Genomic DNA, 26052 nt, shown 5'->3' on the forward strand with positions numbered 1-26052 from the left:
CAAAAATTGCTTTCTGTCAGATCCCAACCCTTTGTTCAAATCTTTAAACTCGATGTTGGGAGATATATCAAAGCCCCCATTAATCAACTTTGACCTTTGCCTTTGAAAAAAAGATGAGTAATGTTTTAAAAACATGTTTAACCAATTCTATAAATTATTATTGAGCGCTTCTCTACTTTTAACTATAGTATTGGAATTGCTTAAAGAAAGTATACTATCACACAGATATGAGATCAACGCAAATAAAGTGTAGAAATAATTTCTTGAAGAAAACATAGCATGTTACATAAATTGGATGCAGGCAAGCAGATACAAGATTTGGTTCTCCTGTCTTAGTGGGCAAGGTTTGAAAACAAAAAATCGGCATTAAAGCTGTTTCAAATTTACTATGGCTTCTGACAAAGAAAATTGATAGTACTAATTTTGTTTTACTTTACACTTATAGATTGCAATTTTCTGAATACAATCTACCAATCTAATGTGCTAAGTTCCTTGGGATTTCATATCATAGAACTTTCACTTAAAGGTTGAAAATCTAGGAAGTTTATCTCGTAGGTAATACAATTTTGCTCGACGAACCTTCCTATGTTTGACGACTTTGATCTCTTTGATTTTTGGCGAGTATCTGAAACAAACCAATAAAAATTAACAAGCTGTGAGCTTCAGAAGAATGTAGCAAGCATAAATATGATCGATGTCTTATCTCATAACCAAGGTCTTAAGTTGAATATTTTTCATACAGTTAAGATATTGCTAACCACTATATCATTATATGCAAGAAGAATTGCAGTCTTTAATTTCCAAGTCGAGACATTCAGAGAGGAAAAGCTTGAAATTTTGAAATCAATACTCAAGGTAGATTTTGAATGACAATTAGACTCATTCTTTAGCATTTGAATATAATACTCCAGGATGATTATAAAACAGTAGAAATTTACAATGATTTTTTTATTGGTAAATGAATTATTATGGCCAATATTTAATGAAGCTAGATTTCAAGAAAAAAATAGACTCGGTTATGTAGCATTTGAAAATAATATTCCAGGGTAATTATAAACTAGTAGAAATTTATACTGATGTGAATGAATGGTTATGACGATCCCGTGGATGCCAAATTTAATGGGTAGTTACCAGTGTGACTCAAAACTGTAACCAATGATGTGTAAGCTATCTTTGCCTACTATTGAGCTGCAGCTCTCGGGCCAAATTTATATAGATTTTTCTTTTTAAATGAAATCTGGTGTGATGGAAAAGCATACAAGATCTATCTAAATTAAAATTAAAATCTCAAAAAAACCCAAAAAATTTTGAAAAAAAGTTAGCCCAAAAATTGCAAAATTTTGGGCATGACTCGTCAAATATTGGTCAGCAATTTTTGGGGGAAATCTCATGACATTTTGATGAAAATATTGGTTTCTAATCTGAGATCTAATATATTGCAAGTTTTTCAGTTACAGTTATCTGCTTCTATGATTCCAAGAACTAGAAACACACCAAAAATGAATACAATTACAGAATACGCAATCACGTGGCCTCACATCTAAGACATTCAACATTAGCAATGCCATGCAATAAATATGCACAAGAGAATATAATGCTCCTGCTCAACTTTTTTCTATTTTGAACAACTAAGTGTTTAAATGTAGAACTTTCACAGAAATTTCGATTCAAATACCTTATTTGGTGGCTATATCGTAGCTCACTTCTTTGATAAGCAGTTACATTTGAATTAAATACGGTAACTGAACAAGCCAACTTTTAAATAGAAAAATATGATTAATTCAGAGAACAATTTCACAACCAAAAATACATCGGAAAATAAAAATACTTACAATGGAAACACTATCTCTATGCCAATGCCTGCAATTATTCGTCTCACTCGGATAGTTGTATGTATACCAGCGTTTTGCCTCGATATTACTATACCTTTGTATAAGTAAAGCCTCCGTCGAGTCTTCGATGCCTTTGTAAATGGAAAGCTAAATTAGACTTTAAATTATACTCTGATAAAACAATACCTTAATGTCAACAAAAGGAGGACCTAGTAATGAGTCATTACCCTATTATTAATTTAAAGATGTTTAAATATATAAGAACTGCTGAAACAAACACTCTGCCTATCCAACTAAAGCTAATCATAAAATGCACAAAGGATTTCTAAAGTACTGGTCATTTACCACTCTAAGCTCTATAATATCTCCTGGTCTGACATCGGGAGTAGGTCTTGCCTCCTCTGCAGCTTCAACTGCTTGCTTGTTAAGCATCTACTGGGGCATTATCATAATTGTATCAATAGTTGATAAATACTCATACATACAATGCTACTCTTATATGGAAAGTTGAATATGAGTGAAACATAAATGCCCATTTATGCTTGTTGAGCAACTAAAACAATGAACATATGGAATTGAAAGAGCAGACTGGACTTGCCAATTTACTTGAAAATTCTTTTTTAGTCAAAAGGTCATCAAGTAATAGAATGTGTAAAATATGGCAGTGATTACAAAAATACCTACCCCCATGATATCACCAAGTTTTACCCTAGGCTTTGTTGGAGGAGATTGAAGCTGTTCCTCAGTTGTTACCAAAGTTGTACCGTCTGGAGAAGCTGCTTCAATTTGGGTATCATCTGAAGAAGCTGCATCAATTTGGGTATCATCTTTTTCAGGTTCAGACACTGTGCTGTCAGATTCTGCATGCGCAATGAGATTTCTTTTTTTGGTAGAAGAGGACAGACTTGTGCACCTGCTGCCAGTTACAAGAGTTGCAGTTAAAGGTGCACATAGCTGTAAGGGTTGTCCTTTGGGATTCATAGCTGATGCAAATGAGATGGGAAGTGCTAGCTTTGGTTTTGATGGCTGTATCACCACTCTGGTGAGCGCAAACCCAGGAACCTGGAGGTAAAACATACATAAAATTCAAGCTATTGGTTTACAACCAAAAAAAAAACATAAACTTGATCTGTACGAAGTTATCGATGAGGCATGAAGTGCACAAGTACAATGCATCAAGGAGGTCCTGAGACATCAAAAGTGGCAAAAGACATTTAATGACACATATTTTAGGTACTACCTGATGAAGGATGTTTGCAGCCATTGATATAATCCCAGCAGCAGAGAGGAACCCAAAAGATTCTGAATTTCTCATCAAAGAAGAGATAAAAGGACTTGTCAGAGAATACTTAAGGCAGACAAATAAAAAATGCAAACAGGCTAACCAAATATTAACCCATCGGGATTCGGAATCCAAATAATTTAATCTTGAGATTAAAAAATAAAGTTAAAACTGAGTTGTACAATGATAAATGTTCCAGAAGTCAAAAATCAACCAAGTAAACAACAATAAAAATGTAATGACAGTTCACTGCCTTAGAAATGAGGAGAAACAACCTGTCATCCAAAACAAGTATTCTGGCACAGAAAATGATATCAAAAACAAAACCATAGAAGAAAAACTCACATTCGAGTCGCAATAACTCACTGCTCACCCTGCTCGGTGATTTATTCTTTTAAACAAAATATTCTCTAAAAGTTGGTCAGCACATTTTTTGACCAAAATGGCAAAAAAAATTATTTGGGCATTCAAACTTTTGACCAGTGCTATGAACCAGAATACAAAGATCGCAAAGGATGCATCAAAGAAACTCTTATTAGGGACAACATGAAACAGTCAGCAAAAGGCCACAAAACAACAGCAAAGTTTAATTATCTTTATGTGCTGCCTTTCGTTAATCATTAACAAGCTTTATTTTATCTTTATTCGCTTCTAATCACTGCCTTTGTGATTAAACATAATCGCTGCCTTTGAGTCTAAATAGTCTTTGCTTGAATGAATTGCTACTCTCTATATTTCCATTGCTTCCCTTTACTAATGCATGATTGTTCTTACTGAATAGTTTGTAATGTCCCCTAGTTTGACCCTTTTATATTTTGCCTATGTAATAAGTTCTGTGCGAATGAATATCTTCTTGCTACCAGTCAATGATTTCCCAATTGATTGATGATGAGTTTGTTATTCGTGATTGCTCCTTTGTCTGATCCTACTTGGTAATTGTATTGGTTTTCTGAATGTGATTGATCTGATTGTTCTTAGGTGGTTGGATGATCGAACTGGAGCTTCTTCTCTTTGGTCGCTGCCTTTCTTTTCTTTGATTGCTGCCTTTCTTCCTTATAGATGTAATTCTTGTTCATGTTCGATGATCCTCATTGATGTATTCCGATCTGTATATGATTCCCCCCCCATAATGTCCTCAGCAATTATATCTCCCTCTATTTATACCTTGACAAAGAGGGGTGACCCTTTGGAAAGTGGTTGCCCTATTAGAAAAGATGTGTCTCTTCTTCCTAACCAATTGTTAACTTCTTTAATCGCACATCCTCATAAGGAATTATGTTTAAGAATATTAACTCTTAATGAAGACATCTTGAATCGCACATCCTCATAAGGTATTATACTATTTCTGCCAGCATTGTACTCCAGCATATTAATCTGTATGCTTGCCCAGTAACTCGCAGACTAGGCATACAATCAGAATTGCATCTCATAGTCTTAAATGCTGCGATTGGGTTTATGTTAAGCCTGTGACTTTCTTTAGACTGATAGGGGCATGTCAATTAATATCAATCTCCGCTATTGTTAAAGATTAATGGGCCACTGATCAAAAGAAGGAGTTTCACTAATATCTGATTGCTGTGGCATATCGAGTTCCCATATGAGAGAAAATTGTAAGTCTTATGACTAGATAATTTTCTGAGCATTAGTGAAGATGTCTAGATCTGTTTCTTATTTTTATTTTCCATATAAGGAAGGTGGGAGAATGCTTTGTGGCGGGGAAGTGACACATATTTGTAGTGGCTAAACAACTTGAGCAGCTGGGTTGCCTTCTTTCTGGTTTTCTCAGAACAACCCAACTGAATGACCACCAAAATCTTCTGAAAAGGCCCAAGCGAGTCCCAGATACGTTTCCATTTTTAGCTGGGAATGAGGGATGGGTAGGGTATGGGAAAAAGCCTTCCCATACCATCTGCGGTATGGGGACGGGGGTACCAGCCCCGGGGGCGTGTCTTTGTGGAACATAGGTATTAAGGCTAGACACATTGTACAAAAAATGAACCAAAGAAGAGTGATGGCCACGTTAATAAGAGTTAGCAAAGATAACTCCATAATCTATGAAGAATAAGCATTGCATTACTAGAATATTCCTAGTTACACGTTGCTTGCTAGAAAGAATGGATAATTTCATTATTTCTGTATGCTGACACCAGTTAAATAGATTAGTATTTATTAAAAGAAATGTTTATTATGATGGACAGTCCACGGGGCAAGAAGAAAACTAATACTTCCATACATGTTAACAATTAATCTTGATCAAGGTATATTTGAGTCTTTGTGGTGAAGGTAGCTGCATTTGTAGGTGAAGCCCTCAAGCATATTTATCATGCAAACAAGTATATTATGCAACGGGCATTATCTAGGGGACAAAAGAGGGAGCAAGGAATATATTTTTCACCCAAGTGTTGATTGCCAATGGAATGCATCATGAAGCAAATGAAAAAAAAATAGAGTTCAAATATAAATAGGAATATAGATATACAAAAAATTGTTTGCAGAGATGTGGCTTCAGAAGAGAGATGACCTTTATGAGTTGCAGTAAATTGTTGGGAAGAAGAGGCTTGATTTAATTGTATCAAAAGATTGATCTCTTATAAAAAGGAAAAATCAGAAGTAAAGATGCAAGAGTATCCTCTACTGCTAATGTTTATTTATCCTTGTCAAACAAAGCTATGGTGAAAAGATGTGTGTTTGCTACAAATGGCAGATTGTTATTCATGTGATATTGGGGGTATCAGAGATAACTGATGGTTTAGAGACCACTCATCAACCTTGAAAAAAGGAACATTGGAGTTCTTGAACAAACTGGTTGAGTAAAGAGACTCAGTAAGATACGCAACTTCAAGTGAATAACTGATAATCCTTAGATAACTGCAATAGGCATTATAAGATTGCATTATCAACCAATGTTTACCTAAAGCATCAAACATCGACCATGTGTATTTTGAATCATGAATGCATTAAGATGTAGCCAACTAGAACTTATGATTGTGGAAACAACAAGTTGAGCTCAAAATGAAACATGAAACAACTCTTGGGACAATAACAAGAGGAATATTACAAAAGAACCTTGAGACCATTAAACAATGTACCTATATAGCCCACATGTAACACCTAATGTGAATGACATAGTCTTAGTGGTTAACTTCTGTTACACTGAGATTATATTTACCTAACTGAGAATGGCTAGTTATTGTATTGAATGCCAATAAGGGTTAAACTAAACTAATAGCATTATCTTGTTTAAAAATCAGGTTATCACACAATATAGTTGGTAACTTGTGGCCCTAATTAGGTAGGTTTTTTCTGGATGGTGATGCCAATATCAGAAAATTAAAGACTTTTAAGTTTGCTAAAAACAAATTCTTATTAAATAGGCATTGTAATGACATTTTTAACAAGAATAAATTAAGATGATTTAGACAAAATCATGGATCTCGTGTTTATTTAGGGGTCTATTTAAGAAAGAAATCAACTTTTAAGAAAAGATGAAATTAGAACCAGTGAAATTAAAGGGTTAAAGAATTGTAAATGTGAGAATTTTTCTCTACCTAATCAAGTGGTACCTTGGGAGCCATCATCCTGACAGAGATGAAGCCCAGAAAGACACAGATTTCAATTCAGCCTTACTAGGCTGATTTTCACTGTCTTGCTTACACAAGTTCAGGCAACCACCGTAAGGTGAAACTGATGCAAAAGGTTAGTTTATGGCTAACCTATAGTTTGTAGCAATCATGCAGCTAAAATTTGGCTACTCATTTGGAGATTTTTTGGTGAAACTGAGGGTAGTATATACAAGAAAAACATGATAAAGGATAGGACAAGCTTAAAGAAGCAAAAGAGTGGATTAATGCAGAAATTTGGGGGATAAAAGAACCAAACAGTTATATTATGTGCACAAATGATCAAATCAGGGTCAGTGGGTCTCAAAAGCACAGAAGTTAAGAGTGTAAATCAGGAGTGCCACATGGGCTCCAATATTCAACTAAAAACAATAATAAATTATGTGTTAGATCTAAGAAGCAAAATTAACTAAAGAAGAGGAGGTAATCCAAATGGGCAAACCCTTTTACAAGTTAGTTTATAGAGTCATATACTACAAAATAAACCTGTGAAAAAGAAACCCTAAGAGAAGTCTTCTAAAAAATCAAGGAAAAGAGAGCCAACAGAGAAAAAAGGTCTATCCTGCTGCCTGTAAAAGATCTTCGGGTACTCCTTCCAGTGTCTCTCCTACCATCTGTGACCAATGACCTTCACGATGCAGAGAGAAAATTGATAACGATTGTATGTTCTTAATATCTGTGATTGTGCACTATGAGTGGTGTAGAGTACCAGCATATTGCACCACCAGCAATGTGCATGCCGCATGGTACATATAAGATTCCAGGATAACTGACAATCAGTGTGACAACTGGGGGTGAGCACCATCCTGTAGATCTGTCATGATGTGAGCTACCAAATCCCTCCTCTGCAGCCCTGGATTTAAATTCAATTTGCTCTGGTTATAGGTACAGGGTTTAATTTGCTGTGGTTAAATTCTGGATTCTGCAATTGCAGGATGGGCCCATCCACCTGTGTCCATGGGCATACCTAGGCAAACCCGGGCTGTAAATGCAGAAAACAGAACATGCCCACAGAGAATCCATAGATTTTTCCATAGTAAAACTAAATACTAATGATAGTTTTCCGTTTCAGGGTGCCTTTTTCCATTTAAGTATTCCAGATGATAAATATGTCAAGCTGACATAGTACTGATGACTAAAAATGGGCATTTGGCCCTGTTTTTGTGGATCCTGTTATAACTCTTCTTGGTCTCTACAAGCAAGATGCAGCCTCAGTAACTGCATCTATGTGTGATGTCCCCTTTTTGTTGACATCAGTTATTCAATGGGATTAGCCTATTACTGACCCTCGTAGGCTAATACGATTGAATAGAGGGTCCTTTGAGGGATGCAGCTTCTCCAGTGGTCAGAGTTTTGTAGGTTTGGCTTTCGTTTGGCTTCATTTGGACTCTGTATGCATTACTTACTATTTATAGTAAGTCAGAGATGTTAGAGATGGACCCCTGCTATTTTTAGTAAAGGGGTATGGTCGTATGCAGCTTCATCATGTCAGCTCCCAGTTCAGACGACGTTCAAAAAGGATGAGTAATAATGGAGATATTAATGTTTATTTAGTTTAAATAAACATTAATGGTTCTGAGTTTATATTATTAAGTTATAATATAAACTTTATATTATAACTTAAGTGAGGGTCGAGGTATCATAAGTTGGGGCCATTGGAATTAATTAATTAGACTCTCAAATCAAGGTAATTATTAAATGATAAAGTGCATCTAATTTTATTATCATTTAATATCATTTAATGAGCAAAGGAGAAATCGAGCTTGTGAGGGAAATATATATATTGTCTTGAAGAACTCGAACCTGATTGTGAATTATGCATTTTGATACTTGAAGAATTTTGGAGAGGAAGAAGCCAAGGGTTTCAAATTTCCAGGCCATTGGAGAACATGATACTCTTCAATGTTGCAGCTGCTGTGAAGTGGTGAAATATCCACTGAATTGTGGCATTCGGGAGAGCTTCATCCAGGAGTTCTACTTGTGCTTAAAGTTGGAGAATTTTATCAAGAGTTTGACGGGGTTTAAAGATTGATCAATTAGAGACTTGTGGCTTCTACTTGGCAGCCATTAAAGAGCAGATTGCCTGCTTTTATCAGCTGCTACAATACCCGTGAATAGTGACACTACAGTACCCATGAGTAATAGATCGCTACAACACCCGTGAATAGTAAATCGCTACAATGCTAATGCATTTTAGAAGAGTTAATCTACAGAAATTCAAAGGGGTTTGAAGAGCGATTTTCAAATTGTTGGAGGCTACATTTATTGCTGTTAGTACCACTCATTGGCACGTGGGAATACATGTATTTATGACAAGTGTTTGTGTTAATGACAATCTGCTGTAAGTGCATTTTGGTCTCTTAGAATGCATGCCAAATGTTCGTAGAAATGTCTAACAGCTGTAGATGCATATTTCATACAATTTCAGTCACACATTGTCATTGAAAGGTCAATGGTAGGTGTTACATTGCATTCTCATTTAGTTTCAGACTTTGATATATGTCCTTTTGAGTTCAATAAATGCATATTATCATCTCTTAAATCAGAATATCAAAAAGAAACCACAATCAGCAAGTACAGAAGTTTCATGACAAGTGTTTGACAATATTCCTTGAGCATTTAAATCACAAATTTTCAATCAGATTTAGCAAGGGATATTACACTATGTATAAATTGCATGGATGGCAGGCATAAAAATAGTTTGAGCAGCATTTGGTTTCAAACTTTATTTATCTCTTTTTGTGAATTAGAATGAACCTTCAATCTTTTCAAATTCTGGAACTCGTTGAAATTCATTACAAGTCTTATACATCATGAACTAGGCAACAAACTTCATAACCTGAAGACCCTTTGATTCTTACCAGGAATTATTATTGCTTTCTACTATTTCTCAGAGCTTTATTATGTCCAATGTATATGAACTTTTGTATTCTTGGATTTCTCTCTGCCCCTGCCAATCGTTGAAGCTTTTGTATTCTGCATGGGATATGTTTTCATGGTTGCTTTGTTTATTATAAAAATGTTATGTGATTATCCAAACTTAATTCCTGTTTTTACTTTCTAGGCTCACATATGTATATATCTATAATTTTTATATATTTTTTGTACAGACATACCCAACCCCACAAATAAATTTTGTCATATGAGCATACCCGAGCTGAAACCAATAACTTAGATCATAATTTGCACTATTGACTACTAAGGCTAACATGTGCTGACAGCTGGAGCTCAAATATACCTAAGGAAGGGAGTGATCAATCTCCTTAAGAGAATTGCAGCCCACTAGTGTCTTGAATCATACTGGCGAAGTAACAGTAGAAGCAGGAAACAGGAATGTCACAATAAACTGTTATCTGTATCTAGAAAACCAGGTCACCAACTCCATGTATGCGCATTTGAGAAGCACTATCATCAAGTTGGCAGCAAAGATGTTAAAATAATTTTGGCAAAGTTTGGGGGTCGTTGACAAAACATTAAGCTCATAATTGGGGACACAAAAGTGGAATGCAAGCCTAAGTTTAAAGAGCTATTCAACAAATGGCTTAACTTAAATCAATTTGGAAGGAGATTATGAACATGTGGTGCAATAGATAGAAGCGTGTGGCTCAAAATGACATTAACACGAAAGAAGAGATAGATTTGAAGATATTGATGAGAGAGGTCTTGAGTTTCTTCTGTGCATGGGTGGATATTCAGATGAATAAGTTAGTTTATATGGGTGTTTCCTTCAATAATGAAAAGATGAAGCCGGAAGAATCTAATTTCGAGGATGATCAAAGAACTATTAGTGATGTCAGGATTCATGTGGATGAAGAGAGTCAAGCTCCCAAGAGAAGGAAAAACACGCCAGGAGGAGTCAAGGCTAGAGGGAAGAAGATTGAGGAGGTCAAGAAGAAGAAACAAAAGACAATCATTCCTTCACCTATCATTCCTTCACCCCCTCTCAATGTCTCATCAATTAAGGAAGTTGAAATAACAGAACAAAATAAGGAGACCCAACAATGTTCTAACAAAATGATACTACCAGAGAATATTCAGGATTTACATGCCACAATGACATCTTCTCCACCAAATGAGAATGATGATCAGCCGGGATCCCCCACCGTCCTTTTGGAGGTTAGTTTGGGAAATGAGATATATGATTTGACCAGGAGTAATCCTGATGATGATGATGATGTTATCTCGGTATTGAGAGGACTTGATCGAGGTATGTGTCTCGATGATGGTATGGAGATATCCGCTATCCTTGATTGGCTAATGAAAGGTATGGAAAAGAGTAAGAAGATGATAGAGATACAACCTGTTGTTCACCAAATCTGGTTAACCCAAGTCCACCTGCAAATCAATCTATGAGAAAGCCAATCTCAATCAATGAAACACTTCAAGGCTTGGACAACATAACATACGATGCTAATGATCCTCCTACACTTTAGGTTCTGCTAAACCTAGGGGGGGACACCCTTTGATGCATTGAATCAAACTCATTTACCCACATATCACAACATCAATAAAAGCAAAAAGATCTCATAAAAAGGCTCAAAACAATGAGGGTATTGTAGATGGGCTAGATCTACACTTACAACTCAACAATGTTTTGAATCATGAGATGGAGGGACACTACCATAGAACAGAAAACAAAAGATATTCTGATTTTGGATTTTAAAATGATGTTCTGACAACCCTTCAATGTTACAAAAGACCAGTGCCTTATTCAGGCCACAGAGTCATGCATAAACCTGGAAGAGAAATCTCAGATGCAAGCTACTCTCAACATTAAATTTTCATGTATGAATGCATTACATTAATACAATCCTCTACTCTGTCACAAAACCATACTTATATAATCCAATATACATTCAAGATCATTAATGCTGAGTTTCAGGATTTAAATTCTTCCTTGAAGAATACCCAAAAGGCAAACATTACACTCTTAGAGAAGGCTAAAAGATACAATTCCAAATTATCCTTGACAATATGAAATTGTATGAATCTGAATACATTTTTGGAAACAATTTCATGGAAAATCACACATACCTTGCATATGTGTAAACCTGCAAACTGAAACAAAACCTACAGCAAAGACAACACTGAAAACCTCGAAGAACACACTGTCATTTGCAAAAATAAAAAGATGCCATCACTGAAACCTGCAATTTCGGATTTCTCCCTTCGAGAAAAATCTCTCAAAAACTGGAAACCTTACAATTGAGAAGAAATGGGAATAAGGAGAGGGAAAAAGATCAGAATCCATCAGAACATGCCAAGTGTCTTCTTTCCCTAACTAAATTTCATTTCCTTTCTCCTTCCCATGGAAACTGCTCTCGAAATATCTGATTTTTGTTGAAACTAACTATATGATTGGATTCCTCATTCCGAGAGCTTTCCGGTGATATATAATACTTGCATATTTGGCCAAAAAATACCCTCTGGGCGAATTAATCTTCAATATGGATCAATCATTTAAATTTTTCGAATTTTACACTATAGTCAAGACTTTATTATTAACTTTGATTTTTCACCGTTTCTTGGCCTGACGCCCTGCCACATGACAGCCTGCGATTCGCTGACGGGGTCCACTAGGATGACACCTCACTGGTTCACCACTTGGACTGCCACGTCACCACCACCTCTACGCCACTGGACTGCTCCATCATCGCCACATGTACGCCACATCATCTTTCGCCATTTCGCGATGGTTAATGGCGGAGCAACTTTGGCTTGCGAAACAACGTCGGCCGTCGGATCTTGATGAACCTACACGATCTTTACCATCCCCTTTTCTGCACGTGCTTTTCGCCATTTTGCGATGGTTAATGTTCGAGCATCTTCGGATAACGAAACAACATCGGTTGTTGTATCGTGATGAACTTGCTCACTCGTTAATCCGCCCTTTCTCTGCAAAACCCGCCTACCTTGGGATCTGTGCACACGTGGGGTCCACCTGGTTGCCAGCAGTCTCTTCGGTCGCCTCGGGATTCACGCCTGCGTGCGTGGGGTCCACTGGGCGCCCAACCGGCACCATGCATCAAAAGCCCTTGAGGCTTTGACATTATAGATGTGTATGGCATTACTTTTAAATATCAAATATTTCCCTCTCACCACCAATGTGGGATAAATGTATTTTGCCTGGGACTGTGTTTTCTTCGAAATTTTCTTCGCCATTCCACCATATCACGCAGCAGATGATGCTCTGGTTGTGGATTTACTCCACACCTTCCAACTACATTTGCTTTACAATTTCTATTGTCCCTTTGTCTGTTGGAGGAGATTGGATGGCAAGTTTAACACCTGTGAAATGCATTTGTTTGGGAGCTTTTTAATTACCCTCCACCAACGCCACACACAGGGAGATGCTGGGAAGGTTGTAGAATTTAAACATTACATCTACCAAGAGCATTTGCATGAAAGACTTCATACAACCTTTACCCACATGCAGCAGAGAGGATGGCATTTGCTTTGGAGTTTTAAATTGCACTCCCCAAACTTATACGCCACACTCCAACAAAGGAATTTGGCACCTACACCTGCTAATTGCTATTTGTTGAAGGTCTCTTTTGCTGAAGGTTTAAAATTGAATGCCCCTCCATTTTTACTGGCACGTGAAGGGAGGATTGGGCATAAAGCCTGCCAATTTAAATACTGAAGGTTTAATGCTTGCTATTAGCATTAGTTTGGAGTTTCTAAGTGGCTGCTATTTGCATTTTGTTTATTTGGAGCTGCTCACACATGGAGGGAGGATTCTGACTGGCATTTCATATGCCAATTGCAATTTGCTTTAAAGATTATAAATGCCCCCTTCCAAGCACGTTGCAGATCCAGAATTCTCTCTGCCTTTAACAACGTTTCACATGGAGAGTAGGGGAAATCCTTTTGCAATTTGTTTTACCAGGCAAGGGAAGATTGGCATTATGCATTTGCCAATTTGCATTTGATTTCTACGGTCCTTTCAACCACCATGTTGCCTGCACCTTTCAGTTTGCCTTCTGCTGAAAGCTTTAATGCCCTTGCATTAGCTTTAAGTTTCTTTGTCTCCTCTCAAACTCCATGCCATCTACCAGGGAGAAGGAACTAGCTTTATGCCTACTAATACACTTGCTTGGGGTTTAAATGCCTTTCCTTCATAGTTAAAATATATAAACATATGATTGCAAAAATAACAATTAAACTTTGCTTGAAAAGATGCATGAAGCTACAAGTCAGGTCGGGCCCCAAAGTGGGTCCGGCTAAAAAAAAATTCGTTCTCATGCAACTGACCTTTGAAATGCCTTAGGAACCTTAAACATACCTCTGGAATCGATCGGCACCATTTTCGGATCATCAGACTGAGTTTTGCAACTTTCAGGTGCATGCGCCACATTTTCGCATTTAATCGCAAAGACGTAATTTTCAAACTAGTCAAAACACTTTTCTAGACTTTGCAAATTTACAGGCGTGTACTCTGATATACAAACATGAACTCTGCCAAGCGGTTTTTCAAGACGAATCCCGAGTGAAGAAATATTAATGGTCAAAGATGACCAACTAGCTTTGTCGACACTGCGGACCTGATGAAGTCAATGCCCAGGGAACTTATGATGCCTTTCTTAAAAATATCAAACGATCTTCGTAGACCCTCAAATCTGAGGCATAGGTACTTTGAAGTACATATCAAAACTTAGAATGCTCAGTTCGACCAAAAGGCTGACTGGGTGCAAATGGTGCACTCATGAAAATAGCAACTTTAACTGATGTAGCAATGAAAATATGGAACACTGAATAAGGTGGCTCAAGAAACCCTTTTGAAAACTGATCAAACGGATTGGCAGGAGCTTGAAATTTGAAACATAGCTTGTCTTTTATACCAGCAATAGCCTGGAAAAAACATTTTGACATGACATTCACCGGGGCATCTTTTACAAATGTGCAAAATAAGGCTCTGACTAGCTGTCGAAACAAGGACTTGTGCAAACAGTAAACTGCAAACGGATTGAGCTTGCTAAACTGAGCAAATGGATTCACAGGGACTTGAAATTTTGCATGTTGACTCACATTTATGCATAGAATTCATTCCACTTTGAATTTCACCATGACGATCAACGGGGCAAAAGTTATAGGAGCTCAAAGTAGGCTACTCAATAAAATATGCATTTGCACCTAACATGCACTTTCAGCTCACCCCTTGAAATGGGTACCTGATAAATTGATCCAAGCTGAATTCTGAAAGTTGCACAACACTTCATTAGCTAAATGAAAGGTGTGCAACAAGTTTCCAAAGCCTTGCCCTTTGAAAATCAACTAGCTCCATTTTACCCTCTCTCTAACTAGGCCATTCAAACTGACTCATTTTATGATCATTTGGAAATGTTAAGCAAAATTTTGAAATGGGCCTCTCAAATTCACTCAAATTTATTGAATCCAACAGTGGCTCTGACTGGGGATGGTTGATTGCAAGATCACCACAAGAATTCAGAATCTACGACAGAGCAGACCACCCAAAAACGAAATACATCTCTTCTCTTCTCTTCTCAAAAACAAAGGGCTCCTTATTCTACCCAAACAACAGGGTACCTTTATTGAAAACCACACAACTGAAGCAAAGCAGCTGTACAAAATATACAACTTATAAATGGCCCCGGGCCATCAAAACTGAAATCAATTCTTACCTCTATCAAACACGACTTTCATTTCCACAAACTAGAGGTAAACTGGAAGTTTCATTATTATCTGCGTGATCAATCACACTTCCATTTCTAATCAGCTGATCACATAAAACATAATTAGTAACGTGTCCATAATCATTCAATCTTTGAAAACCAAATTGAAAACCAAACAACTGTTGAAAGGGCTGGTCACTACGTAACATAAGAGTGTCATACTCTTTATCATTATTTCCCAACTAAAAAGAGAGGTAACCCAACCTAATCTGAACACTTGGAATATCAGGCATATCTCTATTGCTAGTTTGCTCAAATGATAAACACTCTTCCACAATGATGGCTTGCAAACTAGAGAGGAAAACTTCCTCATAACATGATTGCACCTCATCTTGCTGATCACAATTTCTATCAGCCTCTTGCACAAGTAAAAACACATGATTATCACTTGTCAATGGTTCATTTCCCACTTGCAAATCAGGGAAAATTATTTCAAATTTGTCATGCCTTTTAAAAGCAAGATCCATGCAATGCATATCAAAATCTGAGTTCATATCAACATATGAATCTACATCATCACACGTATCAACCGTGTATGCATCTTGTCCATCACTCAAATCAAATATAGAGAAAGAATCAACAACATATGTATCATACTTCACACCCTCAAAAACATCATCAGTATCAAAACATGTACTGGTTGGGTATGAAAGATTGGGCACATTTTTGGATGCATACCTCTGAAGGTCAGCAGCTAAGAGTTCTGAAATTTGTTCACTACTTAGTGAACCTTCTTCTTTATTTTCATTTTCCTTGGCTTCATCCTCTGAGCTGTAAACATTGTCCCAATCTGATAAAGGTATTAAATTAGCAGTGCTCATGTCTCTATGCACATTTATTTCATCATTACAACAACTCGCATCCGCATCATAGCCTTTATCATGCTGCTCATAAAGTGTTGCTATATGTTGCAACATAGTTTCATAACCCTGGTTACAAACATTTTGTGGATTGAACTTAACAATAGTGTCATTCATATTATTCAAATCTGAAAACTCTAAAGAGTTACAATCATACACACTAGAACAACAATTTATATTTTCATCCTCCTCATACTGAGAACAAAATTTTGTACTGTCATGCTGATCATAAGAATCATTTTCAAAACCACAGGAGATATCCCTATTCACAGATTCATCTCCATTACTTTGGTATTCACCAATTTCACTGTCAGCATCATAAGAGGCATATCCACTCACGGATTTATCTCCCTCACTACATTCAATCTTGTGTACATTTTCAGATTTAATTCTTTCAATCTCATATATCCATTCTTTAATACATGCAACACTCCCTTCTCTCAAGGTTGTAGACCAATTATTTGAGTCGGGCTCATCAAGCTCTAAGAATAACTCAATCCAAATAGACTCATGGGGTCTAGCATCAGCTGAAAGCTCATTTAATGCAGCTATAAATCTTCCATAGAAAACATATGATGACTCTTCCTCTTCCTCTTTTCTTTTCCCTACTTTCTTTCTTAAAAACAAGATAAACTTCTCTTGGATCTTTTGAAGACATACTTTAATCTCTCTATCAATTTCTTTTAGATTTGACAAAGGATTTGGAGATCTAGGAACCTGTTGTGACCTTTTCACACATTGCCCCATTGCTAACGGGGACCCCCTCTTTGCTAGCTTCCTGCGTTGTTAGGTTAGGGTTTTGGCTGCTTAGTGGGCAATTTTGCGTTTCCCGTGCCCGAGTCTCGGAGTTTTGATCATGCCTAGTGCCATCTAGGGTTTTTGAAGTGTTAGGATCAAGTTGCAAAAGATGATATTTTTAATGATCCTAATTTTTGCTAAGTGTTCGACCATTTGAGCATTAACGTGTTTTTAAACATGCACATCAGTGATTTTAAAGTGCCAAGATATTCACAGACCTTTTGGAGTTGTTTTCTCGCTCCTAAGGTATTATTTAAATTGGTTTCGAACTTTATTCCAATATTTTCCTAGCGTTTCGCTCATATTTTTGGTAAATTAGCCTAAGTCCACTGTAAATTTAATGTTTCTGAGTGATTTTGAGTGGTTAAAATGATAAAATCCTAAGGGAAATTCATATTCCAAGGGTTAAAGGGTCAAAATCCATGCTAGAGATGTTTTTCCCCTCACATTCCAGACTACCCAACCCATTCCCCCACTCAAAATCCATACTACACATGGGTTTCCCCTGAAATCCATACTGGCCACTAATTTCCCCCACTGTTTATCCAGACTGCCATCAATTTTCCCCTAGAAGTGTTAAAATTTGGCTAAGTGTCAGGATTTATCCAAACTGCCATCGATTTTCCACCAAGAGTGCAGATTGGAGTGCAAGGATAATTCCATGCCTGGGTCAATTTTCCACCAGAATTTTTGTGACAACTAAGTGAGGATTTTTGTCCAGATTTTTATCCAGACAGGGATCGAATTTCCCCTGAGCATTTTTTTAAGGATTTTTGTCCAGATTTTCATCCAGACAGGGATCGATTTTCCACTAGGAATATTTATGAAGAGTTTTGAGTCCGGATTTTCATCCAGACTGAGGTCGAATTTCCACCAGGGAGGTTTTTTTCCAAGTTAAGTGAGTTTTTAAGTATGGATTTTTATCCAGACTAATATCGAATTCCCCCTGGGGGTGATTTTTGCAAACTAGAGTGAATTTTTGTCTGGATTTTTGTCCAAACTCACATCAAATTTCTCCTGGGGGCTTATTTTGGATTTAATTTGCAATATTTTAATAAGTAAGCCCCATTTTTAATTGCTTTTAAATAATTATTAATAATTATTTAAAATTTAAAAGCAAATTTAATAACTTGCAATAATTATTTAATATTTGAACCTTCTAGAAGCAAGTTAGGTTTTCACCAAGCAAGTATTTATACAAGTGTTTTATCCCACATTGCTTGTGTGGTGAAAGTGAGAGGTGAAATCAAGTATATGAGAGGAGACTTAGCATTATTTTATTATTATTTCTGCCAAGTGTCTCCATGAAAGCGATTTTTTTTTAAAGTTGGGCGAATTTTTAACAAGGCGTTTTTGTGAAGTGTGGGATTGAGAATTTTTTTTCCTCCATTTTTTACAGCTTGCTGATTTATTCCTCTTGGCTGCCATTAAAGACCAATTTCAGATTTTCGATTTTGCTAAGTTTGGTGATTTTTTCCAAATTTAGCATTTTTTGGTGAAAGTTGGCAATTTCATGTTTGGAGACTTGGGCGATTTTTCCTCCACCTTTGTTGCTTGTTGTTCAGACCTTCATTGCTGCAGATTGCTGCCATTAACAACATTTTTCAAAATTCTGGAAATTTCGATTTTTGCTAAGGAAGGCGATTTTTTGTGTTTGGGGTATCCAATCCCAACTTGGGCGATTTTTTCCAGATTACTGCCATCCTTGCTACTGCAGATCAAGGCTGCCATTGACATCAATTTCCAGATTTCCATTTTGGCGCCATAGTTGGGAAAATTCGATTTTGCTAAGGAGGTGATTTGGTGCCCACATTTTGGTGATTTTCATGCATGCTTGTTGGCTGCCACCATTTCCAACCTGCTGATTCACTTCAGATCTGAGGTTTGCTTCAGATTTTGACCTCCATTAATGGCTGCCATTAATTTTCAGACTCAAGTTTTTATTGCCCAGCCAATTCCAACTTAAACATTTAGCATTTGGAGGTGTTCTATGGAGTTTTCTGTGCATTTTTTAGACCATTTTATCGCTATTGCAGGTCTGAAACTCCATTGTTAGGCGGTTGTCCTCAGAAATTTTCATTTCCAGCCACCTAATCAATTTTGGCGAATTTGCTTGGGGCTGTTTCCTTAGCAATTTTTCATCATTTTCAGGGATTTAAACCACTTTGCAAGGTGCTGGTAAGTCTGAAGTATCCTATTTTCAGACTTGTCCTCAGAAAGTTAAATTTTACCAGCCATACTTACATTCCAGAAAATGATTGTTTTGATCATTAAAACTGATTTTTTATCAAGATTATGCACATTTCTGAAGATTACAACATGTTTTAAAAGTCTGATTTTCAGGTTGTCTTCAGAATTTTGACTTCCATTGTTGACTGCGGAAGGTGTCTTCAAACATTCATTGTGTGAAAACACAACCTTTCACACCTTTCCTTAGTCATCATCAATCCGGTATACTCCTTTGCATTTTAGCTTGCATATTTTCTAAGCATAAGGAGGTATTCAATGAATTTTATGGAAGGCTTACATGCCTTAGTGTTGTCACACTTCGAACTTAATTGCTAAAATTTACCAAGTGTATGGATTATTTTCCTGACTCCATGCTCTAAATTAATTAAATCTTTAGAAAGTCAGGAATTTTATTACGAATATTTTCCTAAGTCTAACTTCGAGCTTCGTACAGGTGCGATGTCAAAGTCGGGATACAAGGAAAGAAAAGCACTGCTGAAGACGCTGGAGACTGGATTTTATCCAGAGTTTAAGATTTCATCCAGATGGAAGGAGATCGCTAATACAAACATGCATTTCCTGGACTTCGACCAGATGCAGCGTCGGATGTTCAAAGTCAGAGATCAGGTTCCTCTCCCAGCATATGCGAATATTATGAAGAGTGGCATTTTCCATGCCGCTGGATTTCCACAGTCCATACAGTGCAGTGAGCTTATCCTGGAATGTGCACGATGTTACGATCCGCTCACGAGAATGATTAAGAGTCCTAAAGGCGTTGTCATCGCCTACCTTGCTGAGGATGCCATTGCTGAGGTGTTTGGAATTCCACGCGGAACAGACATGAAGGATGTGACCAAGGAGGATTATGCAGACAGATACACGAAGAAGATGGGTGTATGCAAGAATTTAATTAACAAAGAGTGGATGATTGAGCCTAGGTCTCATCATTCCAAGGCTCCCAAGACACTTATGTGCATAGATTTTAAGGAGGAATATAGTGATTTGATATTCCTACTCAACAGAGTGATGGGGATGCCACAGGGAGCAATATTTGATGGATGGATGTTTTACCTCATCCAGGATTGTCTTAGAGGAACACTAGTGAATTGGTCCAAGATTATAAGTGACAATCTGGATTTCCAGCTCAGGAATGTAGAGCGGTCCAAGTCATTCGCCATGACTTCCTACTTGGTGTACCTGCTTGCACGATTTGTTTCATACAGAGGATTAATATGCAAAGGTGAAGTCGGGAATAGGCAAGGACAATTTAAGAGTTATGAATGCTACCCCTAGCCGAGCATGCATAGAATTGAAGACTATAAGAGAGTGAATGATGCATTCACTACGTACATCACACGGATGCTGCAAGGCGGAATCCACAAAAGATTGTCCAAGGAGGCAACAGAGTTAATAGAAAGATATGGATCGTGGTATATACAATTCCCTACTTTAACATACCTCAGGATTCGTGGGTTTCAATCTAAACCCTACAGACTTCCTAGGTATCCAACCGACAGAATGATATTGTTGGAAGTGGTGAGACAACTTCTAGAGTTAGATGTTATCCAAAGAGAGAAGCACAGGACAGGAATGACATTCCCTATTTCAGTTGGGAAGACGTCAGAGGTTTGCCAGTCCGCCATAGCCGCCAGTACTGTGAGTGAGGAGCTTGCATTCTATCGATTTGCTACATATAAGAAGAGAGAAAGATTCGATCCAAACAAGAAGGTCGAAAGGATCAGAGGAGAGAAGTTCACTCATAAGATTGACATAGAAGATTATTGGGCTAACCTGATGGACGAGCAAGCAGTGAAGAGAAGAATGTGGTCCAGAATGTCAGTGGATTTCATGAGGAAGTGTGGACTTTTTCTCATTCCTGATCAGGTATTAGATGATAGAGATCATACACATCCACAGTATGAGAGTGAAATGAAGAAGGCAATCCTATTGCCAAATTGGTCAGAGTCAGAAAAAATTGACCTGAATATATTGATGAGAGAGGTTTTGAATTTCTCCCGCCTATGGGTGGATATACAAATGAATAAGTTAGTTGACATGGGTGTTCCCTTCACTTATGAAAAGATGAAGCCGGAAGAGCCTACTTCCGAAGATGATCAGAGGACTGTCAGTGATGTCAGGATTCATGCAGATGAAGAGTCAAGCTCCCAAGAGAAGGAAAAACACGCCTGGAGAAGTCAAAGCCAGAGGGAAGAAGATTGAGGATGTGAAGAAGAAACAGAAAACTATCATTCCTCCACTTATCATTCCTTCACCCCCTCCCAGTGTCTCATCAATCGAAGTGATTGAAGTAACAGAACAGAATAAGGAGACTCAACAGTGTTCCAACACAATGATACTACCAGAGAATATTCAGGAATTCCATGCCACAGCGACATCTGCACCTCCTGATGAGAATAATGATCAGCCGGAATCCCCTACTGTCCTTTTGGAAGTTAGCTTGGGAAATGAAGTATATGATTGGACCAGGAGTAATCCTGATGATAATGATGATGTTATTTCGGCATTGAAAGGACTCGATCAAGAAGTATGTCTTGATGATGGTATGGAAATGGCCGCTATCCCTGAATGGCTAAGGAGAAGTATGGAGAAAAGTAAACAAATGATAGAGGTTCAGCCTATTGATGATATTGATGACTACCTGGCTAGGAGTGCTAAGAAGAAAGAGCCCAAGAGAGCAGAAATTTTGTCGCACATAGCTAGAGATGAGACAGGAATGCGGATTGCGCAGATTGTTGTTCCTATTGCAGGCGTGACAGCGGACATTGCTACTCCTATAGATTTCCAGATCACTTCAGTCGCCCTTGGTCGTACATCCACAAAGCAGGAATTCCAGGAGATTGGTGACAACCTCCAGGGAATCAATGCAAGGTTAGACAAAGCGATTGCGGAGAATGAAAGGTACAGAGAAGAAAATATTAGACTCAAAGAGTATATTGCAGGGATAAGGCGTGGAGATCCCACCCTTATTTCCCCTATTGCAGTTGACCATGGAATACATTCACACTACAAGGTAGCGAGAGGTACACACTTAGAGGTGGAAAAGTGGATTGAAAGCACAAGAAAGCAGGCAGATGATTTCCTTACTCAGTTTGTCCATGCATATGATAAGACAACAACACTCGTATTCAGAATCCAGCATTTGGAGGGAGTTTGGGAAGAATTCCGACCTATTCAGGACAAGACTATTCCACGCCTCCTGGCATTGAAGAAGGTTCCTAATTCCACCTTGGTCAGCGAGAACATTGTGCACAATGGAGACATATATGATTTCCATGGCTGGTATTGTGCATTAGCCTTGAAGAAATCAGCTTATGAGAACGCCCAATCGAGTTGTATGGAGATGGAGGGATTAATTCAGGACATTTAGATGAAGATCCTTGCCTCGATTGAGGAATTATTGGGTGTTGATGTTAGTGATGCTAGTGGTTTACACTTTGCCGAATTAAGAGACAAGATGAAATTTATGTATTTTTGCCAGTTGGACTCTTTGAAGAAGAGTCGGATAGATGACTTGGTCTCTTTGTTGATTCGTGTTCATAGTTCGCAGAAGCTCATGCCAGAATGGGAGAACACTTTGAATGCTTTCTCGGATTCATTGGATGTGATTGATTTACAGCAGGATACCTTGCCTAGCATTTCCATGGAGGAGTTAGATTCAGTATTGGCTAGATTCTTGGAGTATGCTAGGAGAGAGAGAGATGCAGAGAGGAATCTAGAAGATTGCCTATATGATGACTAGGTATCTTTTCATTGGGCCATATGTTGGTGGCGCCATTTTTGATGTAACCCTAATTAGGGCAATTCTAGGGTTTTGTTGGCATGATCTCAGTCGTTGATCTTGGATCAATCTAGGCCATCCATTTTGTAAGAGACTCTATATATGCCCCTTTGTCTCTCATTTGTAAGAGAGAGTTTTTGTAGAATTGTTGGTATATGCTGCAGCTATTTGAATCCTAATCATTGTTCAAAAGTTGGTGATTTTGCTCTTCAAGTGTTGTATTTGCATTCATGGTTCTCAATTCCTCCAAGTTAGATTAGAATTTATTTTCATGTATGTTAGATTGAGTGGAAGATTTGTTGAATTCACTTGTGTAGAATCCTTAATCCATACCACTAGCCTCTTGCCGTTGGTAAGTGCGCCTTGTGTGGTCAACTGGAATTTGAGTATGCATAACTTCAACTATTACTCGTTCGTCGACAAGCATCAACTTGGATGGTGTCTACGTTTGATGGTAATAGTCTGAAAATCTTTAAGTATACCTTAGATAATTGCACTAAGCTTGTGTCAATACCTGATTGTGAGACCTTGCCTGGTTTAATTCCACTAGATCCATTCATCATTTCCTACATTCCTAGGATTAGAATAGATTTCCTGAACCCTATTCTTTTTCCCCCTTTTTTAGTAAGAAGTAAATCCAGAGCCATATTGATAAATCTTAAGTTGTCAACACACCTATTCCGCATCATTCATGATAATCCAAACATTTGCGTAAGTCCCCAAGTGAAACACAGCAATTCACATCAACCACTGAACTTACCCACTCGTCAAGACCTGACACGTAGAAACCTTGGAATCATTTTAGTTGATCTCATTCTTAGCATCTGAGGTGATTTTGTTCAAAAGAGGGTAAATTACTTTGGTAATTTATTCTGTATTGTTATGTGCATAAATAACACATCAACAGGAACCACATCTAGATCCATCAAGTTTATAACATTTACTGAACCATTATCATGACCATGCATCTTACTGTTTTACAAACTCTCTTTAAAACATATGCAGTCTCTAATTTTCAGAATCATTCACGCTTCTCCCATCACTTATGACTGAATTTTTTTCAAAACATGAAATATGTAAAGTGCAAATTTCTTTTCCTTTCTATGGTGACTGTTTCACCTTATAAGGAACATATAATTTCATGAGTACTTTGAGGAATACCTAGAGAAAAATTGCTGCTGCTGTTCACTTCACTTCTGACTGAAAATTTGAAGAACTCCTCCAAATCTCAGGTTCGTTCTTACAGAGTCGCCACCTCCCTGAATAGGAATAAAATTTAAACCACTGATCTTCACTCTGAAACACTTTTAGATTTCTGGGTCTCACCACACACAACAAAGTCACATAATATTTTAAATTGCAAAGCAACAAGACTTTCCAGGGTATACGCTTTCAAATCTAAATATAACTTTCAAATTTGTAAACTTCTAAGACTCTTCCCCAAATGAATTTTGGCAAGACTCATGGGTTTGACTGCAATCAACAAGGTGAATACAACTTTTCTCAACCTTACTGAAAAATGCAATTACAAAACGCTATTACTCCTCAGCAGAGTCGCCGTTTTTGTTGTTCACCAAATCTGGTTAACCCAAGTTCACCTGCAAATCAATCTATGAGAAAACCAATCTCAATCAATGAAATACTTCAGGGCTTGGACAACATAACATAGGATCCTAATGATCCTCCTACACTTCAGGTTCTACTAGACCTAGGGGGGAACACCCTTTGATGCATTGAATCAGACTCATTTACCCACATATGACAGCATCAATAAAAGCAGAAAGATCTCATAAAAGGCTCAAAACAATGAGGGTATTGTAGATGGGCTCGATCTACACTTACAACTCAACAATGTTTTGAATCATGAGATGGAGGGACACTACCATAGAACAGAAAACGAAAGAAATTCTGATTTTGGATTTTAAAATGATGTTCTGACAACCCTTCAATGTTACAAAAGACCAGTGCCTTATTCAGACCACAGAGTCATGCATAAAAGTGGAAGAGAAATCTCAGATGTGTTGTGACGTTTTCACACATCGCCCCATTGCAAATGGGGACCCCTGCTTTTTTGCTTTTTAGGGTTTGTTTTTTTAGGTCTTTTAGGGTTTTGTCTGTTAGCCTTTGCAATTTGAGTGTCGCCAAGGGGATCACCTGGATAGCAGGTTCTGCTTGAGTTAGGTCAATTTGGCTAAGTCTGAAAGTCCTGATCCTGAAATTTGGCTAAGTCTGAAAGTCCTGATCCTGAAATTTGACTAAGTCTGGAAACTGAAAAACCTCCAAAAACTAGATTTTGCAATATAACTCCTGGAGGTCTGAAACCACTCTCAAACATCCTGAAAGTATATATGGAATATAACTTCACTTATACTTAAATGTTATATTCCATAAAAATTATCCTAATAGAGAGTTCAAAAAGTCAAATGTCGCTCCTGTCCTTCACTGAGGATCCAGAGCGAATTTCGCTCCTGTCCCTCACCAAGGGTCCAAGGCGAATCGCTCCTGTCCCTCTCCAAGGGTCCAGGGCGAAAAGGCTTATTTGAGTCATTCCTGACCTTGTTTGGTTAAATTGAAACATCAAAGGCATGGTGGAGGACGAAATGAACGTGACAGAGCATCCAGACTTGATTGAAGACAATAAAAATGATGGAGTTTTGCCTAGAAGGGTAATTTCGCTCCTGTCCCTCACCAAGGGTCCAGAGCGAAATTCTTCATATACACATTTTTAGACCTTTCTTGGACTTGAACTCTTATTCATGGCATGTAACAAGATGAAATCTTCCCTAGCAAGGACATTTCATGGTGAAAGATGAGGCATTTTGGCCTAGGAGGCAAAGTTCGCTCCCGTCCTTCACTAAAGGACCTGGGCAATTTTTACAAAATCAACAATTTCCCTCCAAGATTACGCTAAGGCAAGGTTGTGCAGGATGGAAAAGGTC

At 37.7% G+C, this 26052-nt stretch overlaps 1 protein-coding gene across 1 annotated transcript in view; it reads right to left on the reverse strand.

Moving 5' to 3' along the window:
- Positions 1–243: 243 nt before the first annotated feature.
- Positions 244–26052, reverse strand: part of LOC131066164 (large ribosomal subunit protein bL19c) — a 59195-nt gene continuing 33386 nt past the window's right edge. Inside the window, exons 2-6 of the mRNA XM_059221473.1 lie at positions 3073–3134; positions 2517–2894; positions 2178–2264; positions 1833–1963; positions 244–625 (exon numbers count right to left, since the gene is read on the reverse strand). Coding sequence (XP_059077456.1) covers positions 517–625; positions 1833–1963; positions 2178–2264; positions 2517–2894; positions 3073–3096 — 729 coding nt within the window. The 5' untranslated portion in view covers positions 3097–3134 and the 3' untranslated portion in view covers positions 244–516. The remainder of the gene's footprint in view (positions 626–1832; positions 1964–2177; positions 2265–2516; positions 2895–3072; positions 3135–26052) is intronic.

This window comes from Cryptomeria japonica, chromosome 5, assembly GCF_030272615.1.
Source record: "Cryptomeria japonica chromosome 5, Sugi_1.0, whole genome shotgun sequence".
Lineage (NCBI taxonomy): Eukaryota > Viridiplantae > Streptophyta > Pinopsida > Cupressales > Cupressaceae > Cryptomeria > Cryptomeria japonica.